This window comes from Phoxinus phoxinus (genome assembly GCF_949152265.1).
Source record: "Phoxinus phoxinus genome assembly, chromosome: 5".
Lineage (NCBI taxonomy): Eukaryota > Metazoa > Chordata > Actinopteri > Cypriniformes > Leuciscidae > Phoxinus > Phoxinus phoxinus.
The window spans coordinates 1,486,946-1,514,467 of record NC_136880.1 but is presented as its reverse complement, the minus strand read 5'-3'; the positions used below and the strand labels follow the sequence as shown (position 1 = coordinate 1,514,467).

Below are 27,522 nucleotides of genomic sequence, written 5' to 3'. Positions count from 1 at the left end.
ACACACAGCCCTACACTACACCGGTGGCAGTGCTAACAGGAGCAAACGTGACATAAAGCACATGTGCTGAAGCCACCGTGCCGTTTCGTGTTGTGCTTCGAGCTCGTACTGCAGGGCTTCACATCACGAGTGCACCGCTCACACCTTCAGTGTGAACACACACATCTTCATCATTCTCTTCAAAATAGCTTTCAAATATATTTTCCAAGGTAAAAATGTTGATGTTTTTTCACGGACCTGAACTAATCTTGCCTTGTCACGCAAAGGTCAAATTTCAAAGTTAATGTTTTTCATGCACGTAAATTGTTTTATATATTGCAGTGTTCGTGATTGTAATTTTTACTCTAGTTCTCTGGACTCCCTAAAGGTCAATATTTATCAACACATATCTAACTGTGTGGTATTTGGATGGTTATAACAGGGTCATTTGAAAAGATTACCCAGAAGCCTATAATTCCTAAACAAAACCTCAAGCACGTCAATGAGCTTCACGAGAGAGGCATGCACACCGTTAGGACTGGGCCATAGGTGACAATACCAGTTACACATGTTAAAAACACTATATTTCAATGGTAAGACGCCTGAAAATGCTCTTTTTCATCTCTGCTTACAGACTTGGTTCATACTATCTTTTTACGAGTACAGTTAAAAGCCCTAAAGCGCTTGATTTAAAAAAAAAAATCGAACTTAAAAAAAAAGCATTGTCCCACCGTTGACCCAAATGAAAAATGCATTGCAGCAGCAGCAGTGAGTTGTGTTCTCAGCACTTGAGGAGTGTGTTGTGCGTCGCTGGCTTCTCCTGCCGCTCTGTGATCAGGAAGACGTGTGCACCCTTCCGAACGGGGTCAGGAAACAGCCACCAGAAAGAGCGCGGAGTCATCAGGTAAACAGGTCAGACGTGACTCAACACGGGGCCAGGAGCAGAGACGGTGTCCAGCACACCAGCCAGGAGATCGGAGGAGGCCGCTTCTGTGTGTCAGCTGAACAGTGCACTTGACCTCTGCTATTCACTGACTGCATGAAACTTACAGCCAGAGGAGCTGAGATCTATTCTCGGGATGCAACAACCAACATCCTGAACAAACATCAGGATTTCTAAAGCTATATTTACTGTGTGTGCGTATACGGTATTGTTGAATAAGCAGAGACTATCTGCACTAACTGCAAATGCTGAGAGATGGTGTTTATATACACTAGCATCACAAGCTTTGGATTGGTAAGATTTGTAATGTTTTAAAAAAAGATGTCTCTTCTGCTCACCAAGGATGCATTTATTTGATTAAAAATACAAAAAAAAAAACAGTAATATTGTGAAATATTATTATTTCTGTTTTCTATATGAATATACAGTAAAGTGTAATTTATTCCTGTGATCAAAGCTGAGTTTCCAGCATCATTACTCCAGTCTTCAGTGTCACATGATCCTTCAGAAATCAGTATAATATGAGGATTTGATGATCAAGAAACATTTATGATTATTATCAATGTTGAAAACAGTTATTTACATTTTTATTTTATGATAATTTGATGAATGAAAGTTCAAAAGAACAGCATTTATCTGAAATATAAGCTTTTGTAACATTAAGCACTACCGTTCAAAAGTTTGGGTCACTAAGAATTTTTATTTTATTTTTTGGGGGAAATAATTACAATTAATCAATACTGTTATTCAGCAAGGATGCATTAAATTGATCAAAAGTGACAGTAATGACAATTCTAATGTTACAAAATATTTTATTTCAGATAAATGCTGTTCTTCTGAACTTTCTATTAATCAAATTATCCTAAAATAAAAATGTAAATTACTGTTTTCAACATTAATAATAATCATAACTGTTTCTTGAGCATCAGATCATCATATTACACTGATTTCTGAAGGATCATGTGACACTGAAGACTGGAGTAATGATGATGAAAATTCAGCTTTGATCACAGGAATAAATTACACGCTACTATATATTCACATAGAAAACAGTTATTTTATATTGTATTATTTTTGGTATGTTTAATCACATAAATGCAGGCTTGGTGAGCAGAAGAGACTTCTTTTAAAAACATAAAATCTCACTGATCCGAAACTTTTGACTGGTAGAGGCAGATACTATTGCACGTAAGTGTATATAATTAATATAACCGGCTTAATGATACAAGTGTGTCTGATTTCTACATCAAATTTCAGTTATAGGGCATATTCAACACCCTAATAGTCCCGGTTTTTTTTTCACTTTTCAAATAGTTTATTATAGATTTTCATTTGTAATAAACACCTTTCAGAGCTGATATTAGTTGCCACACTGCTGTTTGTCCGCTCGTCCAGTCGATCGTGTAAATAGCCTGTGTCCACAAGATGACGGACGGTGTGCACTCATTGAGTTGAGCTTAATCAGATCGATGAGGGGTTTACATGAAGGCTGAACCATCAATACAATTATTAACTATTGGGTTTGGTTGCATGTAAATGTAGATAAGCTTAAAGAAAAAACTGTTATATACCGCTAAGATGCTCAATACTTCAGTTGTTAAATCTGTATTACATAATGTCCAATGGAGTCTGAGACCATGTTAGAAAAAATTAAGACTGAACATAAACAGATTTTAGGTATTTGAAAAATGTAAAACAAAGAATTATGAAATAAACTAGCCCTATATATGATTTAAAGTCTCCCTGTGGTGAAAATTTAGCTTTTAATGTTGTTTATGTGTCTATGTTATTAATCTGCTTTAAGACAAACCATGTGTAAGTTCATAAGTGGACAGCATTGCTGAGTATTTTCTGCTTAAAACTGCAGTGAACCAAAGACAGTCTCAAACACACGGTGTGAAATCGCTGGTGTTTCTGACGTCACACACTACCTTGACCAATCAGATCAACGTGTGATCGTCAACCAGTGGATCTCTGAGTGAGTGAGTGGAGGCGGGGCTCATTTGCATATTCATAGAACCACGCATACTAAATGAGGCAAGGGTGTCGAGTTACATTCAAGATATTTTAAGGCATGAAGACATTACTTTTCAAGGAAAAACTTTAAATGTGCCATTTTGGTGATCAAAGATGAGATTTAAGGGATACAAGTATTTACCACAAGGAGACTACAAGACATTATTTGTAGATCAACAACCAAGACAAGCAAAGATTGGTTCACTGAACCTTCTCAACTCATCGAGGGCAGCGTGTGCGTTTCTGCCAGCTTACTAAAGCAAAAGGTGGTAATAATTCCAAAGGTTTATGTATCATAATTCTAAGAAATTCAAGGTAATTGTTTCAGTACTGGTCCAAAACAGGGGACAAACTCAGATTTCAGGTGTGTGTTTCCCGTAACTCGCCGCTCAAGCACCACAGTATGACGCATCTCTGGAGACATGACCTGCTAATCACAAAACTGCAGTTAGTTCGAAACCGGGATCACTCTCTGCCAAGCCTTGAAACACACTAAATAGCCTCAGACTTCTGGACCCCACTGTATATTATAATTATTCCTGTCTGTTATTCATCATTTCCTATTTCGAAAGTAATCTGCAAACCAAAGTAGAATGAAACACTGGAAATGGTTTTGAGAGAGTGAAAAGAGCACAGTTGTCCATCTTGGCAGTGACACGAAAGAGATGTCGGGGGGCATTACGTGTGACGGAGCTCAGACAAGCTCACGTCGACTGCATCTGAACGAGAAGTCATCGAGTGCCAGATCTCTGCTTAGCATCAGCGCTGAGATCAGTGGCCTCTAATAGGAGATATTGGACCATCGACTGCCTCCTGAAGCCCTCACGACAAGCCTCTGCTGCTGGACCAACTCGAGACTCAACAGGACTCGACTGCCATTAAACTCGAGACTCAACAGGACTCGACTGCCATTAAACTCGAGACTCAACAGGACTCGACTGCCATTAAGCTCGAGACTCAACAGGACTCGACTGCCATTAAACACAGTCCCGGCTGCCGTATAACCTTCACTTCTGTTTCATTAGCATTTAAATAATCCATCATTGTCAGGTGTAACTTTTCCAAAAGTGAGATGAGTGACAGAATGATCGAATAGCCAAGAAGCTTTAATAGAAACAAAGGGCGATACACCACTACAACATATACCATTGACTTCAATATTCAGCGCAGAACAATAAACTGAAGAAAGAGAGGCAGGCGATCAATGAACAGGGTACAGGTGAGAATGACACAGGGTACAGGTGAGAATGACACAGGGTACAGGTGAGAATGAAACAGGGTACAGGTGAGAATAAAACAGGGTACAGGTGAGAATGACACAGGGTACAGGTGAGAATGACACAGGGTACAGGTGAGAATAAAACAGGGTACAGGTGAGAATAAAACAGGGTACAGGTGAGAATGACACAGGGTACAGGTGAGAATGACACAGGGTACAGGTGAGAATGACACAGGGTACAGGTGAGAATGAAACAGGGTACAGGTGAGAATAAAACAGGGTACAGGTGAGAATGAAACAGGGTACAGGTGAGAATAAAACAGGGTACAGGTGAGAATGACACAGGGTACAGGTGAGAATAAAACAGGGTACAGGTGAGAATAAAACAGGGTACAGGTGAGAATGAAACAGGGTACAGGTGAGAATGACACAGGGTACAGGTGAGAATAAAACAGGGTACAGGTGAGAATGACACAGGGTACAGGTGAGAATAAAACAGGGTACAGGTGAGAATAAAACAGGGTACAGGTGAGAATGACACAGGGTACAGGTGAGAATGACACAGGGTACAGGTGAGAATGACACAGGGTACAGGTGAGAATGAAACAGGGTACAGGTGAGAATAAAACAGGGTACAGGTGAGAATGACACAGGGTACAGGTGAGAATGACACAGGGTACAGGTGAGAATAAAACAGGGTACAGGTGAGAATAAAACAGGGTACAGGTGAGAATGACACAGGGTACAGGTGAGAATAAAACAGGGTACAGGTGAGAATAAAACAGGGTACAGGTGAGAATGACACAGGGTACAGGTGAGAATGACACAGGGTACAGGTGAGAATAAAACAGGGTACAGGTGAGAATAAAACAGGGTACAGGTGAGAATAAAACAGGGTACAGGTGAGAATGACACAGGGTACAGGTGAGAATAAAACAGGGTACAGGTGAGAATGACACAGGGTACAGGTGAGAATGACACAGGGTACAGGTGAGAATAAAACAGGGTACAGGTGAGAATAAAACAGGGTACAGGTGAGAATAAAACAGGGTACAGCTGAGAATGACACAGGGTACAGGTGAGAATAAAACAGGGTACAGCTGAGAATGACACAGGGTACAGGTGAGAATGACACAGGGTACAGGTGAGAATAAAACAGGGTACAGGTGAGAATGACACAGGGTACAGCTGAGAATGACACAGGGTACAGGTGAGAATAAAACAGGGTACAGCTGAGAATGACACAGGGTACAGGTGAGAATGACACAGGGTACAGGTGAGAATAAAACAGGGTACAGGTGAGAATAAAACAGGGTACAGGTGAGAATAAAACAGGGTACAGGTGAGAATGACACAGGGTACAGCTGAGAATGACACAGGGTACAGGTGAGAATAAAACAGGGTACAGCTGAGAATGACACAGGGTACAGGTGAGAATGACACAGGGTACAGGTGAGAATAAAACAGGGTACAGGTGAGAATAAAACAGGGTACAGGTGAGAATAAAACAGGGTACAGGTGAGAATAAAACAGGGTACAGGTGAGAATAAAACAGGGTACAGGTGAGAATGACACAGGGTACAGGTGAGAATAAAACAGGGTACAGGTGAGAATAAAACAGGGTACAGGTGAGAATAAAACAGGGTACAGGTGAGAATGACACAGGGTACAGGTGAGAATAAAACAGGGTACAGGTGAGAATGACACAGGGTACAGGTGAGAATAAAACAGGGTACAGGTGAGAATAAAACAGGGTACAGGTGAGAATAAAACAGGGTACAGGTGAGAATGACACAGGGTACAGGTGAGAATGACACAGGGTACAGGTGAGAATAAAACAGGGTACAGGTGAGAATAAAACAGGGTACAGGTGAGAATAAAACAGGGTACAGGTGAGAATAAAACAGGGTACAGGTGAGAATAAAACAGGGTACAGGTGAGAATGACACAGGGTACAGGTGAGAATGACACAGGGTACAGGTGAGAATAAAACAGGGTACAGGTGAGAATGACACAGGGTACAGGTGAGAATAAAACAGGGTACAGGTGAGAATGACACAGGGTACAGGTGAGAATGACACAGGGTACAGGTGAGAATAAAACAGGGTACAGGTGAGAATAAAACAGGGTACAGGTGAGAATAAAACAGGGTACAGGTGAGAATAAAACAGGGTACAGGTGAGAATAAAACAGGGTACAGGTGAGAATTAAACAGGGTACAGGTGAGAATGACACAGGGTACAGGTGAGAATAAAACAGGGTACAGGTGAGAATAAAACAGGGTACAGGTGAGAATTAAACAGGGTACAGGTGAGAATGACACAGGGTACAGGTGAGAATAAAACAGGGTACAGGTGAGAATGACACAGGGTACAGGTGAGAATAAAACAGGGTACAGGTGAGAATAAAACAGGGTACAGGTGAGAATAAAACAGGGTACAGGTGAGAATAAAACAGGGTACAGGTGAGAATGAAACAGGGTACAGGTGAGAATAAAACAGGGTACAGGTGAGAATAAAACAGGGTACAGGTGAGAATAAAACAGGGTACAGGTGAGAATGAAACAGGGTACAGGTGAGAATGAAACAGGGTACAGGTGAGAATGACACAGGGTACAGGTGAGAATAAAACAGGATACAGGTGAGAATGACACAGGGTACAGGTGAGAATGACACAGGGTACAGGTGAGAATAAAACAGGGTACAGGTGAGAATAAAACAGGGTACAGGTGAGAATAAAACAGGGTACAGGTGAGAATAAAACAGGGTATAGGTGAGAATGAAACAGGGTACAGGTGAGAATGACACAGGGTACAGGTGAGAATAAAACAGGGTACAGGTGAGAATAAAACAGGGTACAGGTGAGAATGACACAGGGTACAGGTGAGAATAAAACAGGGTACAGGTGAGAATAAAACAGGGTACAGGTGAGAATAAAACAGGGTACAGGTGAGAATGAAACAGGGTACAGGTGAGAATAAAACAGGGTACAGGTGAGAATGAAACAGGGTACAGGTGAGAATGACACAGGGTACAGGTGAGAATAAAACAGGGTACAGGTGAGAATAAAACAGGGTACAGGTGAGAATAAAACAGGGTATAGGTGAGAATGAAACAGGGTACAGGTGAGAATGACACAGGGTACAGGTGAGAATAAAACAGGGTACAGGTGAGAATAAAACAGGGTACAGGTGAGAATAAAACAGGGTACAGGTGAGAATGAAACAGGGTACAGGTGAGAATAAAACAGGGTCCAGGTGAGAATGAAACAGGGTACAGGTGAGAATGACACAGGGTACAGGTGAGAATAAAACAGGGTACAGGTGAGAATAAAACAGGGTACAGGTGAGAATAAAACAGGGTATAGGTGAGAATGAAACAGGGTACAGGTGAGAATGACACAGGGTACAGGTGAGAATAAAACAGGGTACAGGTGAGAATAAAACAGGGTACAGGTGAGAATGAAACAGGGTATAGGTGAGAATAAAACAGGGTACAGGTGAGAATGACACAGGGTACAGGTGAGAATAAAACAGGGTACAGGTGAGAATGAAACAGGGTACAGGTGAGAATGAAACAGGGTATAGGTGAGAATAAAACAGGGTACAGGTGAGAATGACACAGGGTACAGGTGAGAATAAAACAGGGTACAGGTGAGAATAAAACAGGGTACAGGTGAGAATAAAACAGGGTATAGGTGAGAATGAAACAGGGTACAGGTGAGAATGACACAGGGTACAGGTGAGAATAAAACAGGGTACAGGTGAGAATAAAACAGGGTACAGGTGAGAATGACACAGGGTACAGGTGAGAATGACACAGGGTACAGGTGAGAATGACACAGGGTACAGGTGAGAATGAAACAGGGTACAGGTGAGAATAAAACAGGGTACAGGTGAGAATGACACAGGGTACAGGTGAGAATGACACAGGGTACAGGTGAGAATAAAACAGGGTACAGGTGAGAATAAAACAGGGTACAGGTGAGAATGACACAGGGTACAGGTGAGAATAAAACAGGGTACAGGTGAGAATAAAACAGGGTACAGGTGAGAATAAAACAGGGTACAGGTGAGAATGACACAGGGTACAGGTGAGAATAAAACAGGGTACAGGTGAGAATAAAACAGGGTACAGGTGAGAATAAAACAGGGTACAGGTGAGAATGACACAGGGTACAGGTGAGAATAAAACAGGGTACAGGTGAGAATGACACAGGGTACAGGTGAGAATGACACAGGGTACAGGTGAGAATAAAACAGGGTACAGGTGAGAATAAAACAGGGTACAGGTGAGAATAAAACAGGGTACAGCTGAGAATGACACAGGGTACAGGTGAGAATAAAACAGGGTACAGCTGAGAATGACACAGGGTACAGGTGAGAATGACACAGGGTACAGGTGAGAATAAAACAGGGTACAGGTGAGAATGACACAGGGTACAGCTGAGAATGACACAGGGTACAGGTGAGAATAAAACAGGGTACAGCTGAGAATGACACAGGGTACAGGTGAGAATGACACAGGGTACAGGTGAGAATAAAACAGGGTACAGGTGAGAATAAAACAGGGTACAGGTGAGAATAAAACAGGGTACAGGTGAGAATGACACAGGGTACAGCTGAGAATGACACAGGGTACAGGTGAGAATAAAACAGGGTACAGCTGAGAATGACACAGGGTACAGGTGAGAATGACACAGGGTACAGGTGAGAATAAAACAGGGTACAGGTGAGAATAAAACAGGGTACAGGTGAGAATAAAACAGGGTACAGGTGAGAATAAAACAGGGTACAGGTGAGAATAAAACAGGGTACAGGTGAGAATGACACAGGGTACAGGTGAGAATAAAACAGGGTACAGGTGAGAATAAAACAGGGTACAGGTGAGAATAAAACAGGGTACAGGTGAAAATGACACAGGGTACAGGTGAGAATAAAACAGGGTACAGGTGAGAATGACACAGGGTACAGGTGAGAATAAAACAGGGTACAGGTGAGAATAAAACAGGGTACAGGTGAGAATAAAACAGGGTACAGGTGAGAATGACACAGGGTACAGGTGAGAATGACACAGGGTACAGGTGAGAATAAAACAGGGTACAGGTGAGAATAAAACAGGGTACAGGTGAGAATAAAACAGGGTACAGGTGAGAATAAAACAGGGTACAGGTGAGAATAAAACAGGGTACAGGTGAGAATGACACAGGGTACAGGTGAGAATGACACAGGGTACAGGTGAGAATAAAACAGGGTACAGGTGAGAATGACACAGGGTACAGGTGAGAATAAAACAGGGTACAGGTGAGAATGACACAGGGTACAGGTGAGAATGACACAGGGTACAGGTGAGAATAAAACAGGGTACAGGTGAGAATAAAACAGGGTACAGGTGAGAATAAAACAGGGTACAGGTGAGAATAAAACAGGGTACAGGTGAGAATAAAACAGGGTACAGGTGAGAATTAAACAGGGTACAGGTGAGAATGACACAGGGTACAGGTGAGAATGACACAGGGTACAGGTGAGAATGACACAGGGTACAGGTGAGAATAAAACAGGGTACAGGTGAGAATAAAACAGGGTACAGGTGAGAATGACACAGGGTACAGGTGAGAATGACACAGGGTACAGGTGAGAATAAAACAGGGTACAGGTGAGAATAAAACAGGGTACAGGTGAGAATGACACAGGGTACAGGTGAGAATAAAACAGGATACAGGTGAGAATGACACAGGGTACAGGTGAGAATGACACAGGGTACAGGTGAGAATAAAACAGGGTACAGGTGAGAATAAAACAGGGTACAGGTGAGAATAAAACAGGGTACAGGTGAGAATAAAACAGGGTATAGGTGAGAATGAAACAGGGTACAGGTGAGAATGACACAGGGTACAGGTGAGAATAAAACAGGGTACAGGTGAGAATAAAACAGGGTACAGGTGAGAATGACACAGGGTACAGGTGAGAATAAAACAGGGTACAGGTGAGAATAAAACAGGGTACAGGTGAGAATAAAACAGGGTACAGGTGAGAATGAAACAGGGTACAGGTGAGAATAAAACAGGGTACAGGTGAGAATGAAACAGGGTACAGGTGAGAATGACACAGGGTACAGGTGAGAATAAAACAGGGTACAGGTGAGAATAAAACAGGGTACAGGTGAGAATAAAACAGGGTATAGGTGAGAATGAAACAGGGTACAGGTGAGAATGACACAGGGTACAGGTGAGAATAAAACAGGGTACAGGTGAGAATAAAACAGGGTACAGGTGAGAATAAAACAGGGTACAGGTGAGAATGAAACAGGGTACAGGTGAGAATAAAACAGGGTCCAGGTGAGAATGAAACAGGGTACAGGTGAGAATGACACAGGGTACAGGTGAGAATAAAACAGGGTACAGGTGAGAATAAAACAGGGTACAGGTGAGAATAAAACAGGGTATAGGTGAGAATGAAACAGGGTACAGGTGAGAATGACACAGGGTACAGGTGAGAATAAAACAGGGTACAGGTGAGAATAAAACAGGGTACAGGTGAGAATGAAACAGGGTATAGGTGAGAATAAAACAGGGTACAGGTGAGAATGACACAGGGTACAGGTGAGAATAAAACAGGGTACAGGTGAGAATGAAACAGGGTACAGGTGAGAATGAAACAGGGTATAGGTGAGAATAAAACAGGGTACAGGTGAGAATGACACAGGGTACAGGTGAGAATAAAACAGGGTACAGGTGAGAATAAAACAGGGTACAGGTGAGAATAAAACAGGGTATAGGTGAGAATGAAACAGGGTACAGGTGAGAATGACACAGGGTACAGGTGAGAATAAAACAGGGTACAGGTGAGAATAAAACAGGGTACAGGTGAGAATAAAACAGGGTACAGGTGAGAATGAAACAGGGTACAGGTGAGAATAAAACAGGGTCCAGGTGAGAATGAAACAGGGTACAGGTGAGAATGACACAGGGTACAGGTGAGAATAAAACAGGGTACAGGTGAGAATAAAACAGGGTACAGGTGAGAATAAAACAGGGTATAGGTGAGAATGAAACAGGGTACAGGTGAGAATGACACAGGGTACAGGTGAGAATAAAACAGGGTACAGGTGAGAATAAAACAGGGTACAGGTGAGAATGAAACAGGGTATAGGTGAGAATAAAACAGGGTACAGGTGAGAATGACACAGGGTACAGGTGAGAATAAAACAGGGTACAGGTGAGAATGAAACAGGGTACAGGTGAGAATGAAACAGGGTACAGGTGAGAATGAAACAGGGTACAGGTGAGAATAAAACAGGGTATAGGTGAGAATAAAACAGGGTACAGGTGAGAATGACACAGGGTACAGGTGAGAATGACACAGGGTATAGGTGAGAATAAAACAGGGTACAGGTGAGAATGACACAGGGTACAGGTGAGAATAAAACAGGGTACAGGTGAGAATAAAACAGGGTACAGGTGAGAATAAAACAGGGTACAGGTGAGAATGAAACAGGGTACAGGTGAGAATAAAACAGGGTCCAGGTGAGAATGAAACAGGGTACAGGTGAGAATAAAACAGGGTATAGGTGAGAATGAAACAGGGTACAGGTGAGAATGACACAGGGTACAGGTGAGAATAAAACAGGGTACAGGTGAGAATAAAACAGGGTACAGGTGAGAATGAAACAGGGTATAGGTGAGAATAAAACAGGGTACAGGTGAGAATGACACAGGGTACAGGTGAGAATAAAACAGGGTACAGGTGAGAATGAAACAGGGTACAGGTGAGAATGACACAGGGTACAGGTGAGAATAAAACAGGGTACAGGTGAGAATGAAACAGGGTACAGGTGAGAATGACACAGGGTACAGGTGAGAATAAAACAGGGTACAGGTGAGAATAAAACAGGGTACAGGTGAGAATGAAACAGGGTATAGGTGAGAATAAAACAGGGTACAGGTGAGAATGACACAGGGTACAGGTGAGAATAAAACAGGGTACAGGTGAGAATGAAACAGGGTACAGGTGAGAATGAAACAGGGTATAGGTGAGAATAAAACAGGGTACAGGTGAGAATGACACAGGGTACAGGTGAGAATAAAACAGGGTACAGGTGAGAATAAAACAGGGTATAGGTGAGAATGAAACAGGGTACAGGTGAGAATGACACAGGGTACAGGTGAGAATAAAACAGGGTACAGGTGAGAATAAAACAGGGTACAGGTGAGAATGACACAGGGTACAGGTGAGAATAAAACAGGGTACAGGTGAGAATAAAACAGGGTACAGGTGAGAATAAAACAGGGTACAGGTGAGAATAAAACAGGGTATAGGTGAGAATGAAACAGGGTACAGGTGAGAATGACACAGGGTACAGGTGAGAATAAAACAGGGTACAGGTGAGAATAAAACAGGGTACAGGTGAGAATAAAACAGGGTACAGGTGAGAATGAAACAGGGTATAGGTGAGAATGACACAGGGTACAGGTGAGAATAAAACAGGGTACAGGTGAGAATGACACAGGGTACAGGTGAGAATAAAACAGGGTACAGGTGAGAATAAAACAGGGTACAGGTGAGAATGAAACAGGGTACAGGTGAGAATAAAACAGGGTACAGGTGAGAATAAAACGGGGTACAGGTGAGAATAAAACGGGGTACAGGTGAGAATAAAACGGGGTACAGCTGAGAATAAAACAGGGTACAGGTGAGAATAAAACAGGGTACAGGTGAGAATGAAACAGGGTACAGCTGAGAATGAAACAGGGTACAGGTGAGAATGAAACAGGGTACAGGTGAGAATAAAACAGGGTACAGGTGAGAATAAAACAGGGTACAGGTGAGAATGAAACAGCGTACAGGTGAGAATGAAACAGGGTACAGGTGAGAATGAAACAGGGTACAGGTGAGAATGACACAGGGTACAGGTGAGAATGACACAGGGTACAGGTGAGAATGAAACAGGGTACAGGTGAGAATGACACAGGGTACAGGTGAGAATAAAACAGGGTACAGGTGAGAATAAAACAGGGTACAGGTGAGAATAAAACAGGGTACAGGTGAGAATGAAACAGGGTACAGGTGAGAATTAAACAGGGTACAGGTGAGAATGAAACAGGGTACAGGTGAGAATGAAACAGGGTACAGGTGAGAATGAAACAGGGTACAGGTGAGAATAATTAGAAACCATGGTAACAAACGAGCACTCAGGAAAAGACAGTGACAAAGAAAACCAAGACCTAGAAACTAAACAGAACATGTCAGTGAAACTACGGAACTAAAAATGACATGATCTTGACACTAATATACGTTGTCATTTCAACTTTTGACTGAGTTCAAAATCATTTGAGAGAGATTGCACACAAAAAGAGCAATTTCCAGCAACTGTTTCCATCTATTATGTTCTATAGAAATTACAGTCACACTTTATATTAGACGTCTTTAAAGTCGGCATAAAATTGAAAGTTGCACGAGTCTTTTCGGGTGATTGAGAATGAATGAAAGTCACACGAGTGGCCTGTTGCACCGTTCATGTATCACACTTCTCATTTGTGTGCATGTTCGCAAATCTGTCTAATAATGGTGTTAAAGGGAAGACTAATTAAAAAGTAAGTAACCAACTTGATGTGAAACGTGATCTTTGAGGGGTTTTCAGTCAGGTGACATTAAAGGTTCATCTCTGTGACCATCATGACACATGCAGTGTTTACCGAGCTCTGGTGACTGATGACCACCAGATGAGCCGACTGCTTAAAAGAACAGCTGGACATCAGCTATCAAATAAAATATATTTGTAACAGTATTAATAATTGCATTGTGAATATGAATTGTTTTGATTGTTGTTGTTTTCTTGATAGTGTTAGTAATGCTTTATTTGTGTCAGCATAAAGGTCTCATTTATGAACACCACTGCACAACACTGTTATGTGATTATGTAAAATTAAATTAAGTAAAAAAAGAAAAGAAAAAAAAAAGCCATAATTACATGCAGGGTTTTTTTTTTTTAAATAAGTACAATGTAAAAACATACAATAAGTGCATAGTATCAAATGATTAAATTAAATATTAGTACATAGTAGTTACATTTTTTCAAATTAATTTTATCAATTTGTATTATGTTTTCCAGGTCTGGAAATCACAATTTTAAAATAGGCAGTGGCTATCTGCAAGAACCTTTAGATAATATTACAGTAAGTGTTATAAAATAGTAAAAAGTAATTAAAAGCTATTGGCACCAACTGTAAATAATCCTATATGCTGTTTAGTATATTTAGTCAGGTTTGTGTTCTGATCTCATGGACTTTTAGTTTGTATCCCCATGTTTTCTGTTTCCCGCTCTTCATTTGCTTCCATGGTAAATCCCACCATACACATAACCCGACCAGCCCGTCAGATCAATGTGTAGATCTTTAAATACCTGTTTCTCTCTACACTGTGTTTCCACTTTTTTATATATATTTTTATTTGCGACGAGAACAGTAAAATAACCTGCAGCATGTCCTGATAACATCTGCACACAATCATTTCATCTTGTGTTTGGCAAAATTCATTGCTTATAAGCATATTTTAAACCATCATATATAAATATGAAACGTGATGCAATGGAGAAAGGTAATACTCTAATTTGAATATAAAATCATGTATAACCATGTACAGTTATTTTTAATCCTGGAAATGTCATTTTTCTCTGTGACTAACGTACTGCAGCTCTTGTCAGGTTTCATTCACGTTTGCATCTAAAGCTGAAAAGTCAAGTACATTTAAATTGTGTGAGAGATTCCATAACATTCACTCCAGTTTGGACAAAAACCTCCCTAACTGCTTCATGCTGCGAGACAAAAGTGACTTAACACAAGTAAAATAAGCCTGTGATGAGAAGAAAATAATAGAGCAGTCTGGCTATGACAATAGGCCACCAGAAAAGGTTATTTAAAAGCTTTTGAAACAGTGCTCCAGGGACTGAAGTGACCACAGTGAAAGGAAACTGAGGTTGCCATAAAAATACAACCCTTTAACACACTCTTCTATTCCCAGATCTCTATTTAGCGTGGCAAATCACCCAAAAGGGATTACACAGAACTGAGCTATGCTGTTTTCCATTTAGCAGCTGCTGTTTTTTCTGTTCTGATGTTGCAATGCCAATGTATATAGACATCACAACACAAGTCACTAAGTAAAGATAGGACACAGAAAATGTTTAATTCAATTATGTCATAACTTAAAGGGCACCTATTATGCCCCTTTTCACAAGATGTAAAATAAGTCTATGATGTCCCCAGAGTGTGTATGTGAAGCTCAAAATACCCCACATATCAATTTTTACAGCATGTATAAATTTTCTGTTTTTGGGGCTCAGAAAACCGCACCGTTTTAGTGTGTATCCCTTTAAATGCAAATGAGCTGTTGCTGCCGGCCCAGAGGGCGGAGCTTCACGAGCTTAACGAGGACAATATCATCTCACAGAACGATAATATCAAAACAGAAACTCTCAGTAGTGGTGTTTATTTCGACCCGGAGTCAGACAATATCGTTGCCAGAGAATATATGCTGTAAGGAAATAGAACAGGTATAGTCTAGTTTAAATACGGTTATAACTTATTTTTAATCTTGCTTTTATCCACTATTAGTAAAAGCCTGTTGTAGCGGACCTCGTCCCAATGATGGCCAAATATATACTGATGAGTTCAATGAAGTTTATTGTACATCACACAAAAGATGAAGCGTTAGTTTTACTGCAGAGAATCACTGTAAGAGCCGAATAAACACAATAAACACAAATAAGAAGTGCGCATTAAAGTCTTATCCATGAACTCTCTCTCTCTCTCCCTTTCATTATCATGAACATACAAAGTACACAAAAAAATCATTGCAACTAACAGTAAACAAATACTGTATATACACACCTTTTCAGTGGGTGCTTAATAAACTGGTAAACTTTATGGGCCCTATCTTGCACCAAGCGCAATTGACTTTGTACACCGACGCATGTATCATTCCTATTTTGCACCCGCGCACAGCGGACTTTTCCCTCCACAGACGCACGTCGGTAAATTAGGGAATGAACTTGCGCTCGCGGGGGCGGTTCAGGGCAAAGAGGAGCGTATTCTGGCGCAAAACTCCCCTGGTGCTATTTTCCAGTTTTAGAAAGCAATTGCGCCATTGACCAGGAAAAAAACTGTCTAAAGACAGTGGCGCGTTGCGCGTTAGTGATATGGTATTTTAAGGGCGCGTGCTTGGCCATAATGTTAACGCGCATCCACTTTGATTCTCTAATATAAACAGATGCAGCAGTTTTCATTTTTGCAAATCATACATTATTACAAGGAAAAATATTAACACACGAGGGAAATCATTGTTGTGTCCGTGAAGATGTGAAAAAGATCTATCTAGATAAAAAAATAAATAATAATCTAGATTAGGCTACACATTTACTACCCAAATTATACGCCTGTTTAACCGAAGCTAATTTGTGTGTTTCTCCCATCATCCCCAATGTCACTTCTCTGTGTTTTACGGTCCTGACGAGAATGTCGGTTTCCTCGGCTGTGAACCGCTCCTGGCGTGCGCCGGCAAATCCGCCGTTATAATAGCAATCCGCCGTGGAACAAGCGCGCCGGCTCTTAAAGGGAATGTGAGAGGACGCTCTGATTGGTTTATTTCACGTTACGCCCAAACCACACCTATGAATAATGAAGCTACTTCAGACCAACCCCTTTTAGATTTGTGTCGGGCGCAAGAGTCATTTATCCCGCCGGGAAAATAGCAACAGCGCCGGGATCCGCCCACAAAGTTACTTGCGCTTTGCACTTTGACACTTGCGTTTCAGATCGTTAAAATAGGGCCCTATGTCCGTAAAATGACTCGATGAGCTGGCAAAGTGCTCACTCTCACTTTAATATCTGCCGTGATCAGTAACGTTAGTCCTGTCGCTCCGGAGACTGTAAGCGGGATCACGAGAGGAGTTGTACTGATCCATCCTCGAATAACAACGAGAGTAAATGAAGACTGCTATGTTCATTCTAACATCCAACAACAAAACACCTCAATCGCTTTCGGAGACATTCTTGTCTCGAATAGAATAGAATAGAATGAGGCATTTATTTAGCGCTTGCATATGTACTACTGTACACCCAAAGCGCTTTACAATCATATCAGGGGGTCTCTCCTCAACACCACCAGTGTTCAGCATCCACTGGGATGATGCGACGGCAGCCACAGTACAACATCACCAGTGCGCTCACACACACCAGCTACAGGTGAAGAGAGGAGAGAGAGTGATAGAGCCAATTCAGTGGATGGGGATTATTAGGAGGCCATGATTAGTAGGGGCCAATGGGTGGAATGTGGCCAGGACACCGGGTTTACACCCCTACTCTTTACCAGAAGTGCCATGGGATTTTTAATGACCACAGAGAGACAGGACCTCGGTTTAACGTCTCAGGACGGCGCTCTTTGACAGTATAGTGTCCCCATCCCTATACTGGGGTGTTAGAACGCACACAGACCACAGGGTGAGTGCCCCCTGCTGGCCTCACTAACACCTAATCCAGCAGAAGCCTGGTTTCCCATCCAGGTACTGACCAGGCTCAACCCTGCTTAGCCTCAGTGGGCAACCAGTCTTGGGCTACAGGGTGATATGGCTGCTCCGGCATCGAAACAATGGGGGACTGTGTTTAGCTCACTAAGGGCGGGTCTACACTAAAGCTGCAGTATCAATCAACAGTCATGGGCGGCGTCACACTGCCTCGAATCTGAGAACGGCTTGTTCTGAGACAGTGCTTATGATTTATGGGGATTTCAAACCCTACCTACCCCATGAGGTAGTGAACACCATCACTTCGGCGTGAGCACAGTCTTCGAGACACTTTGAGGCTTTAATGCCCTGAAGTGGAACCTGTTCATCGAGTGGTGTTCTTACCCAATCTTCCCAATCTTTGCTTCCTGCAGCATGGGTTGGACCGAAGGCTGTCTCCCTCTACCCTGAAAGTCTATGCTGCCAAAATATCTGCCTATCACGATCCAAAAGAAGGTAAGTTGGTCGAGAAGCACGACCTGGTCATCAGGTTCCTTAGGGGATCGAGGAGGATAAATCCACCTTGCCCTTCCTCCATACCCTCTTGGGATCTGCTCAGAGCACTTCACAATGCCCCATTGGAGCCTTTGCAGTCAGCAGAGCTAAAAATCTTGTCTATGAAGATGTTGCTACTGGTTGCATTGGCTTCCATTAAGAGGGTAGGGGACCTGAAGGCATTTCCAGTCGACAAATCGTTCATAGAATTCAGGCCTTAAGACCTCGCCCACATTATGTGCCCAATGTTCCCCCCACTGCCTTCAAGGACTAGGTAGTGAACCTGCAAGTGCTGCCCTTGGAGGAGGCAGACCCAGCCCTAGCTTTGCTGTGACCGGTCCATGCTCTGCGACTGTACGTGGAAGCTTCATGACCTCAGACTAGCTCTTTATCTGTTATGGAGGCCAGCAGAAGGGAAAGGCTGTCTCCATGCAGAGGATGGCCCACTGGTTAGTTGATGCCATCGCCTTGGCGTACCAAACCCAGGGCATGCCTTGTCCATTTAGGTTGTGTGCTCGCTCACTATACAATCTAGCGAAAGTGTGACGTGTCGCCCAGCCCGCAGCTTTACAGCTTTAACTGTCAAGCTGCGGGCTGGGCGACACGTCACACTTTCGCTAGATTGTATAGCCTTCGTGTAGAGCCAGTATCCTCCTGTGTTCTCACTTCAAACAGGTAGAAGGCACTGAGGGGCCCCAGCAAGTGTCAGCTTGCTCAGCTAGTGCATGCGTGCGCCCATATTGCTTCAGAGAGTTCCTATGAGTAAACCCTGTTGAGTTCCTCCATCACACTCGTTAGCCGGACGTGGCAGAGCGTCCAGCACCAGGCCTGCACTTGATGTATCCATGTGAACCGGTGGTAGGCTGGGTGCCCGTATGTGTGACCCTGAGGGGATCTCATACGTGTATGGTATAGCTCCTAAACAGAAGCCTGTATCTTTCCCTCGGCAGAGTCCGCTCTGCTGTCTCTGCAAGGTGTAGTGCCACCCTAATCAGGCTGTGCCACCCCATAGACATGCCATATGTAATTCGGCCCTAGCGGGTTAGTGTGGCTTCCGCAGCATTTCTTTTGGAAAGGGCACGCTTGGTAGGGATTCCTATTTGTCGGTCACTACCGACTGAAATGGAACGTTATGTATGTAACCCTCGTTCCCTGAAGGAGTTCCATGTCAGCTGCTGTACCAACGCAGGGTGGATGGGTCACGGCTTGGCTCCTCAGTGAAAACCTGAAGATGTGGCGCACCTCCTGCTCATTATATACCCGCGCTGCGAGGCAGAGCAGCTGTTGCAATTATCGTATCCCAATGTGCATTGGCTCGTTAAGTTACACTCGAAGTATATTGGACTCTCAGGGAACGAGTGTTACATACGTAACCGAGAGGTTCTCATCCGAAACACGTAACTATCAAGGCAGCCTGACTGAAGCTGGTGTATTTCATCTTGAATGAGTGACGCGTGAATCACCTGCATGCACCAACAGTGTGAGAAGATGATGAAATGTGCAACCCGTTTGAATAAATTTTTATAAGGGCAAGTGCAGAGTAGAGTCAAGAGTTTTAAAGTCTAAACCTTCATGAATTTTGGACAAGGCTATTTTTCTCTCTGTGAAAAATGTGTTCTGTTCTAATGATGAAACCTGGCTTTCTGATATCCAAAAATATTACATAAATCACTCAGAGTCTGATGAAATGAGAACCTGTTAAGAGCAGGAAATTAGCAATTTCAGGTGTTAGGTGAAGTTTGACTTCCCATGGCGCTCTGAAGTTAAAAATCCTGTCTAGTTGAAAAGGTTTCAGATGCTAAAATCCTATTAAACACTTCATATCTGTGTATCCTATCCAAACAAGGAATTATGTTACTTATCATTACTTTTAGTAATCAGATTAGTATGTAGGTTATAAGTATACCACACATACACACACAAAATATATTTTTACCAAAAAGAAAAAAAGATTTAATTTCACAAGGGAGAATGACCCAGGACGCCGCTACAATGCTGCACACTTCAACCCCAGCCGTGTTCAAACCAAATCTACACCCAGGAGTCTAAGACTAAACCATGTGCTGTTTTAAAACAGGGAGCTGACAGACAGCTGCTTATTTATTTTAAATATTTTAAATAACGAGGTGTCAGGCCAGTGTAATAGAAAACTAATGGATTGTGTTGGCTTTGGCACTGACTGATGGAGTGTTGCTGAGAGATCCAGCCTAATCAATGCCAGTTCGTTTTAGCATCAACCTGATTGGATGTGGCGTAGCGTAGAGTCACATTCAAGCACCTGAGACCTCCACGTGGAGACACATGTGTCCACAACTCCTACGTCCATCAAAGGTGTCATGCCAGCCATGCCCAACAGCGTGAAGACCACTGCACTCAGGTAGAGCTCAGAGACAGTGGATGTCTATGCAAGATTAGCAGTTTCTTACTCCGCATGTTCTCAGTCTTTTTTAAACAATAAAACATTTATAACTTACCAGTTTTATGTTTGGACTTGATCGTCAGCTCGCATTTCCGCTTTGCGGTGAACAGAACATAGAGTTGTTCCTCTTTCGTAAGGACATCATCAGCATCAACCTGTACAGACACAAAATAAATAATAACGTTTAATATAGAGTTGATTACCATGGGTATAATTGACCTTTATGAGGGCATATTAAACCATAAAACAGCCTCCATGTGTCATCCCTTTATGGCAAGCTCTTCTGTGAAATCAGTGAGATAAATGCTCTGAATATTTACAATTACTAATTATTTTATAATTAACCAAAGCTTTGAAAATAGATAGATAGATAGATAGAGATAGATAGATAGATAGATAGATAGATAGATAGATAGATAGATAGATAGATAGATAGATAGATAGAGAGATAGATAACACATGTAGTATTTCTAGTGATAAACAGGCCCCACAGCAGTCTAATATATCAGGGAGACAAACACGAAAACAACTCTAAGATATCCAGCTATTTTTATCACTTTAATATAAGTGCATATTCTCATACGCTCACAAAAGCTTTTGCCAAGTAAACAAAATGAACAATGCACAATATCTTGAAGGATCTAAGGATTCTCAATAGCGACGTGTGTGTGTGTGCGTGTGTAGCTTCAAGAGAGCAACTATACATTTGTGTTGTGTTTTCTTTGTCTTTTTATTAATTTATAATCATTTAATCATAATCATTTATAATTGAATTTATTATCCAATTTAATCATCTAATTATTCATCTTTATTATTTTACTTATTCTCCTTGCGCTGCTTGCTATTGTTGTTATCTTATGATAGTGTGGTTTGAACTTTGAAGGGATGTTTGTCTTCATAAGAGATAAGAGAAAAGTCTCCTTTACGAGGTTTTAAGGACAATGTTGTGAAGCAGTAACTTTCCATTGCTTTTGCTTTGGTATGATAACACTTGTTGGATTTGTTCTGTCCAGACGAAGTTCAAACGATGTAGAGATGAAGTTCAGATGAAGTGTAAGCATTGAGAATATACGCAACTAAGATTATTCAATAAACTCTGCTATTTTTTTATAATCATCTCCTGTTTTCTGCTCTTCCTCTCAGGCTGAAAATACACCTTTAGTTAAAAGTTTTGTTCACTGATTTTGTGAATCAGATAAAAAATCTCTAATACAAAAAATATAATTTCTGTCAGGATCCAATATTACTGCTGTGGAGATTCAATCTCACAATCTCCATAGGATCTGCATTTTGTATCTCAGTTGGGCTTTTGATTTATGAAAGTGCTGTATGTAATATTCATATGTGATATTCTTATATCCAATTATCCACCTTTTTCCTACACCCCACGATGCTTTGCGTGAAGTATGGGTGTAACTTTCGTTGAGCTGTAAACAATCAGGGAAAGGCCCAATGAACCCAATATTAATACTTTTATTTCTAAACTGGGTACAATGAGATTACATTATTGTACTCACCCTTCAACCATCGAATTTTAAAAGCACATTTAAAAGTGTAAAAGCATCAACAGTACTTTCCACAACAGACTACGAATAACCCCAAAAGCACGACGGTTAAATATCAGTATCACTGTAGTCATACATTTATCTGTATTATGTAACATACGTTGCCTTAATCAAAAATGTTCATTAACTTCAGCAATGCGTGATACTACAGCTATAAATTGTATTTACCTGTGAAAACACAAATGGAAAGAGACGTGAGGATTTGAGGAGAAAAACGAGAGATTATTTGTGCATTCCAGTGAATTATTAATGGGAATGTATCATAAATTAAATCGATGTGCAAATGTGCAGCATATGTTGTTCTTTTTCATACTATTACAGAGGAATAACAGAAAATAATCATCATGAGGAAAAGAAAGCAGCGACTGAAAAGAGCTCTTGCCATAGATATTCTTGTCATATCAAGTCTTACGTTATTCTCGTGATGTCTGAAATTAAAAGATGAAGGAAAACTGACTTCATTTTTAGGACAACCTTGTGATTTGAAATGATTAGTTTCAGTCTTTTTGAATGGAAGTTCCCCAAACCGGAATGCCACACGTAATTCAAAAGCCAGTGAGATCGTCAGGAGTAAGGCGGATCAGTTTATGTAAAATCTCAAGCATGCTTTGTCCACTTTGAGCTGTGATGCCAATGCTGGTGTGACTTTGAATTTGGCTTACATTATTTCCCCTTTATCTCGACATTTTCCTTTTTCCTCTCTACTGTTACGGCATGCCGGAAATGCCACCATTTACAGTCATGCGCACAGTTATCCATTGGGAAACCTGGATTTTTCAGCTCTACTCGAATATTTTTCATGATTTCATGCATGTTTGACACTGTTGCAAACAGTCTCAGTCAGTGTTTCTCTGCTCTGATTGGTCGGCTGGAGAAGTGTGTTGTGATTGGTCGAGCGCTTCGAGTGTGTTTGGGAAATGTCCCGCCCCTTACCATAACCGCCAGTTTAACACACTACTAAATACACACTTTATTCTGCGCATGAATTATTATAATGAGGAATATTGTGACGTGTTCGTTCCCGGAAGAAACTCAAGACTACAATGGAGGCGTTTCAGGGAGTCTTTAAGCTAATGGTCTTGAAGCAGTTTTCTTTATGTTAAATACCATGTTCGGTATAGTGTATTCAGTTATTCTAATTCACTGGAAACAAGAGTTAGTTGTGTTTTTTTGTTGTGTTTTTTCAACCTCTATATTTTATTTCCTTCTTTAACGCATGTTATATCATATTATTACATGGCTTGGTTGAACTCTAATGTAGAATGCGGTCTGTTATTTCTTGATAATAACCGCTGCTAAGGATAACACACCGTTGCCATGAAAAACAGAGCGTTGACATGGACGCGGTGTTCTTTAGCGGAAGCAATACAATCGTTTTTAAATCAATAAACTCCTTTTTAAACCAATATTTTGTGTCAAATAATTGATTTAATTGGTAGGTAGCCATGTAATAAGCGGGATAATGTAGAGCGAGGCGGTTGTTATAGCGAATACACTCCGCTTCGCGTCGGGGTCCTGATCAGCCCATCGGGGTTGTATTCGCTATAACAGCCGCCTCGCTGTACATTATCCCTGTCACATGTCTGTCCTGTCTGGTGATGCACATGGGTGTTTTGTTATTTTGGGGCCATGTGCTCTTGTCATTGTCTGGTCCCTCCCCCTTGTTATCTGATTATTGGTTTAGTTGTCCCACCTGTCCTGCTCGTTACCCTCCTTGTTTGCCTCCCTATTTAGTCTTCCTGTGTTTGCTGTCCTGTGCTGGTTCGTTGTACATGTTACGTGTTCCGTGTGTACCTTCCCGTTTGTTTCCCAGTGTTGGAGTTTGTACCTTACCCGTGTTGTCTTCCTATTAAATCACTCTGCTATTGAATCCACGTCTCTCGTCTCCCACTCGTGACAATCCCTTTCATTTCTGCCAACTCTGCTTTCGTTGAACTGCTTTCCCATTTACAGCACTCAGATTTTGCTTGCCTAACAATCTCCAGAAATCCTTATCTTAAAGTATAAAACACGTCCAAGCTGGAAGAGTTGCTCACAGCCATAATTAGACGTTCTGTTCTCGAACAAGCTACGGTTATATGAGAACACCGATTTACTATCATCATCATCATCATTTACCCAAACACGCGTGCTATTTATAGATGAAAAACAGCCACATCAGGCCCTCAGAGATTATAGTATGTAGCTTGCAAAGCTTGTCTGATGGAATTAATATTTCTTACATTGACACAGAGAAAATGAACCGAATGAAGAGCTTGTCAACATTGATGACATCCAGCTGAGCTCCAGTGACTGTTCACATCCCAGTGTATTGATGTCCTTCACAGGGAAGGTGTTTGATAGACCTGACTGCAGCTTCATCTGTGTAAGCATTCACTGGTTGTTTAACACGGCATACTTGCACAGCACTCTTACTAACCCTGCCGTACATTAGATCTGCGCTCAGCATACAGTCCACATTCAGCTCAATGGCACTTGCTTGGCTGACTTACTTTTTTTTAGAACAAAAATGAACCATCACTGAACTTACTTAAGATGGACTATGACACTATTTTCTTCTAGAAACAAACTTTGTTCCATAATTTTCCTGTTATCTCTGTAAAGCTGCTTTTTATTGTGCTCAGCATACAGTTCTCAATGGCACTTGCTTGGCTGACTTACTATTTCCAATGAGATACTGAAGTGTGCATCTGATGAACACTTTCCCATCCCATAAGGCCACGGGAGATGAGTTGTGAACGGCAGTGAAGGGACACAAGAGATTCTGGTAGATCATGTGACAGAAACATACGTCAAGAATTCATTAATCCTACCCATATTCATACTATATAGTAGGTCCTTGCAACATTTTCATGTGCGTTGTTTCGTATTCGTCATTCAGTGGCTCTGAATTGTCAAGACACCTCTCAAATTGCTTGCTATGGATGCAAAAAACGTAAAAATTGAAAGTTGGATGAAAGTTTCGGAGGCAGTGTGTAAACATGATTGACTGTACGTGAGGTCGTATTTATTTTTTAACATGCAAAAATTTTGGACGAGAATTTCCGACTCAGTGTGCAATGGCCGTAAGGATTAATGTCGGACGCAGCAAGTATTTTTTCTACAGTGGCGTTTTAAAATCCTACAATTAAGAATTAAGGCACCAATGAAAAGCAACATATTTCATTTTCACGGAAACGGCAACTTCCCACATCAGTATTATAGGTAGTACAGCCTTGTGGCATCTATCTACAGGAACATACACCTCAATGAACTCTGTATGACTTTTATCTATGAAAAACATGAATAGGATTTGTATAGCTGAACTGTTGCACTCTATTGAGAGACAATTAAAGAGAAAAGTGCTGAAGGTCGCAACAGGATTCAAGAGAGTGAATATTTCATTATAAGGCAGGCTTGTTTTCATTCTTCACAGGTATGGCATGTGATTTCTTGGATGTTACAGTACCTTCTTTTATCTAAGCATAAAACACAGAGACGGGAAGCAAGTCGTTCGTAGGCTGATTTCTCCTGACCGGCCTAAACACTGTGGCTTTGTGGAGCTGGCAAAACACTGACGTACCGCACACCGCAAAACTGGCTCCACCAATGGGGTTTCTTCAGTCAACCAGTGCAATTGACACTGCTATTTTGTTGCAATGCAAGCATTATTTAGAATATAAATGTAGTTATAACATTTGTTGGTGACACGGAAATTAGACAACCATGAGTTAACATTGCATATTGTCTATTCACTAAGACAGTTTCACTTGTCTTCTTATAAACATAATGAATTGGCTTACTACGGGTGTCATTTGCACCTGATATTTGACATTCATGAAGAAATGTAGTTGGAAGTTAGACTGACATTAATCAAGATGGATAAATATGAAAATGTCCAGCAGTTTGACTTGAATGCAGTAGCACTAATTTAGGCATTAAATCAACATTTTCTTTTTGTGTCTAAAAACATTTACCTTTCACGGTACACGGCAGTCAACATTTTATACTTATATAAGCACAGTAGCCAGGCAGGATTTCATTAAATTAAATCACAATATTTTCCAAATGGCCAAGCCAAAATCCCAAATTAATGAAATGAATAGCATGTCTTTTATCTTACGACTGAATGGTCGAGTGACTCTCAACTCTACTGTGCACTGCCATGTTTGGATATGATAATGAGACCAGCGTCTCATAGACATTTTTTTTTTTTTTTTTTTTTTTTTCAGAAAGGCAGAGGTAGAAAACTCAGAGACGATAAAGCCATGATGAAAGAGCACAGCAGAAACCTGTGTCCTTGGATGAGAAACATGGAGGACATGCATGGAAAGTTTTAAATAGCTGAAATATGCTGCATTTTCATAAGGCCAGTTCACTCCCAGAAAGATATTTGACATTTGATTTGAAAAGAATTAGACAGAGTGCAATAAAGCAGGATCGATTTAAAATGGCTATGATTCACCAGTATGTGCTTGAAGTCTTCGACGCAGACAGTGTTTCAATCTTTGGTTCACATATATAAAAGTGTAACCTTTACTTGTCGATTTATGTAAAATACGTCCTTTACATAATTATCAGACGATCTCAGTGAACAAGCAAGATGTGTGATATAACAATAGATGGTGGAAATGCACAATCTGAGTTTGTGATTAATAAGAAGATGCTGTGCTGCTTCAATACATTGCAGATTCGTCAAAACACAAAACGTAATGTAGCTTTTGGTCGCGCTAAACTGGTAGGCTACTTGCTGGAAAAAGTAGTTAGCTACTAGAAAAGCTAGACAACTTCTATCCGCTTCTTCTGGTTTACGCAGATCTTCTTCTTTGCTAGTTTTTGCAACTCAAGATGCTGCACTATTTCAGAAGATGTGTCACAGCGCCCCCTACTGTACAACAGTGAAAACACGGATTGCCGTAAAATCTTTGGTAATGTCGGGGAAAGAATCCGATGTTTGAAGGGAGGGGTTGAAAAAGTTAACCGTTACTGGTGGATGGCGTAACTGCACACATCTGAGACAGTAGACAGTAAGCTTTCCATCTTCAGTGAAGAAAATCACCACTAACTTCCTCCTGTCACCTTAAGTAGTGGAGACAGACAAGCATGAGACTCTTCCAAAGTAAATTGCAGTCAGCCAACCCAAATTGTCTGCTTCATAGTGGCAATCATAGTCTCAATCACATCATCCTTTCTAGCCCTGTTTGTCCACCTCCACGCCAGACTGGGCATTTCTGACGCCGAAATATCCGACCCCATTGAGTGGCAGCATCTGTAAACATAATACTCTATCCATCAATATTTTCTCTTTTCTCAAGTAAGGAGGTAAAGGGAAGTCATATTTTGGGCACTGA

The 27,522-nt window shown here is 41.3% G+C and overlaps 1 protein-coding gene across 2 annotated transcripts in view; it reads right to left on the bottom strand.

The window, feature by feature from the left end:
* pth1r (parathyroid hormone 1 receptor) overlaps window positions 1–27,522 on the bottom strand; it is a 123,075-nt gene that overhangs the window by 50,474 nt on the left and 45,079 nt on the right. For both annotated transcript variants that reach the window (XM_079611751.1, XM_079611752.1), the window contains exon 2: window positions 20,683–20,782. In XM_079611751.1, the coding sequence (XP_079467877.1) occupies window positions 20,683–20,782 (100 nt within the window). The remainder of the gene's footprint in view (window positions 1–20,682; window positions 20,783–27,522) is intronic.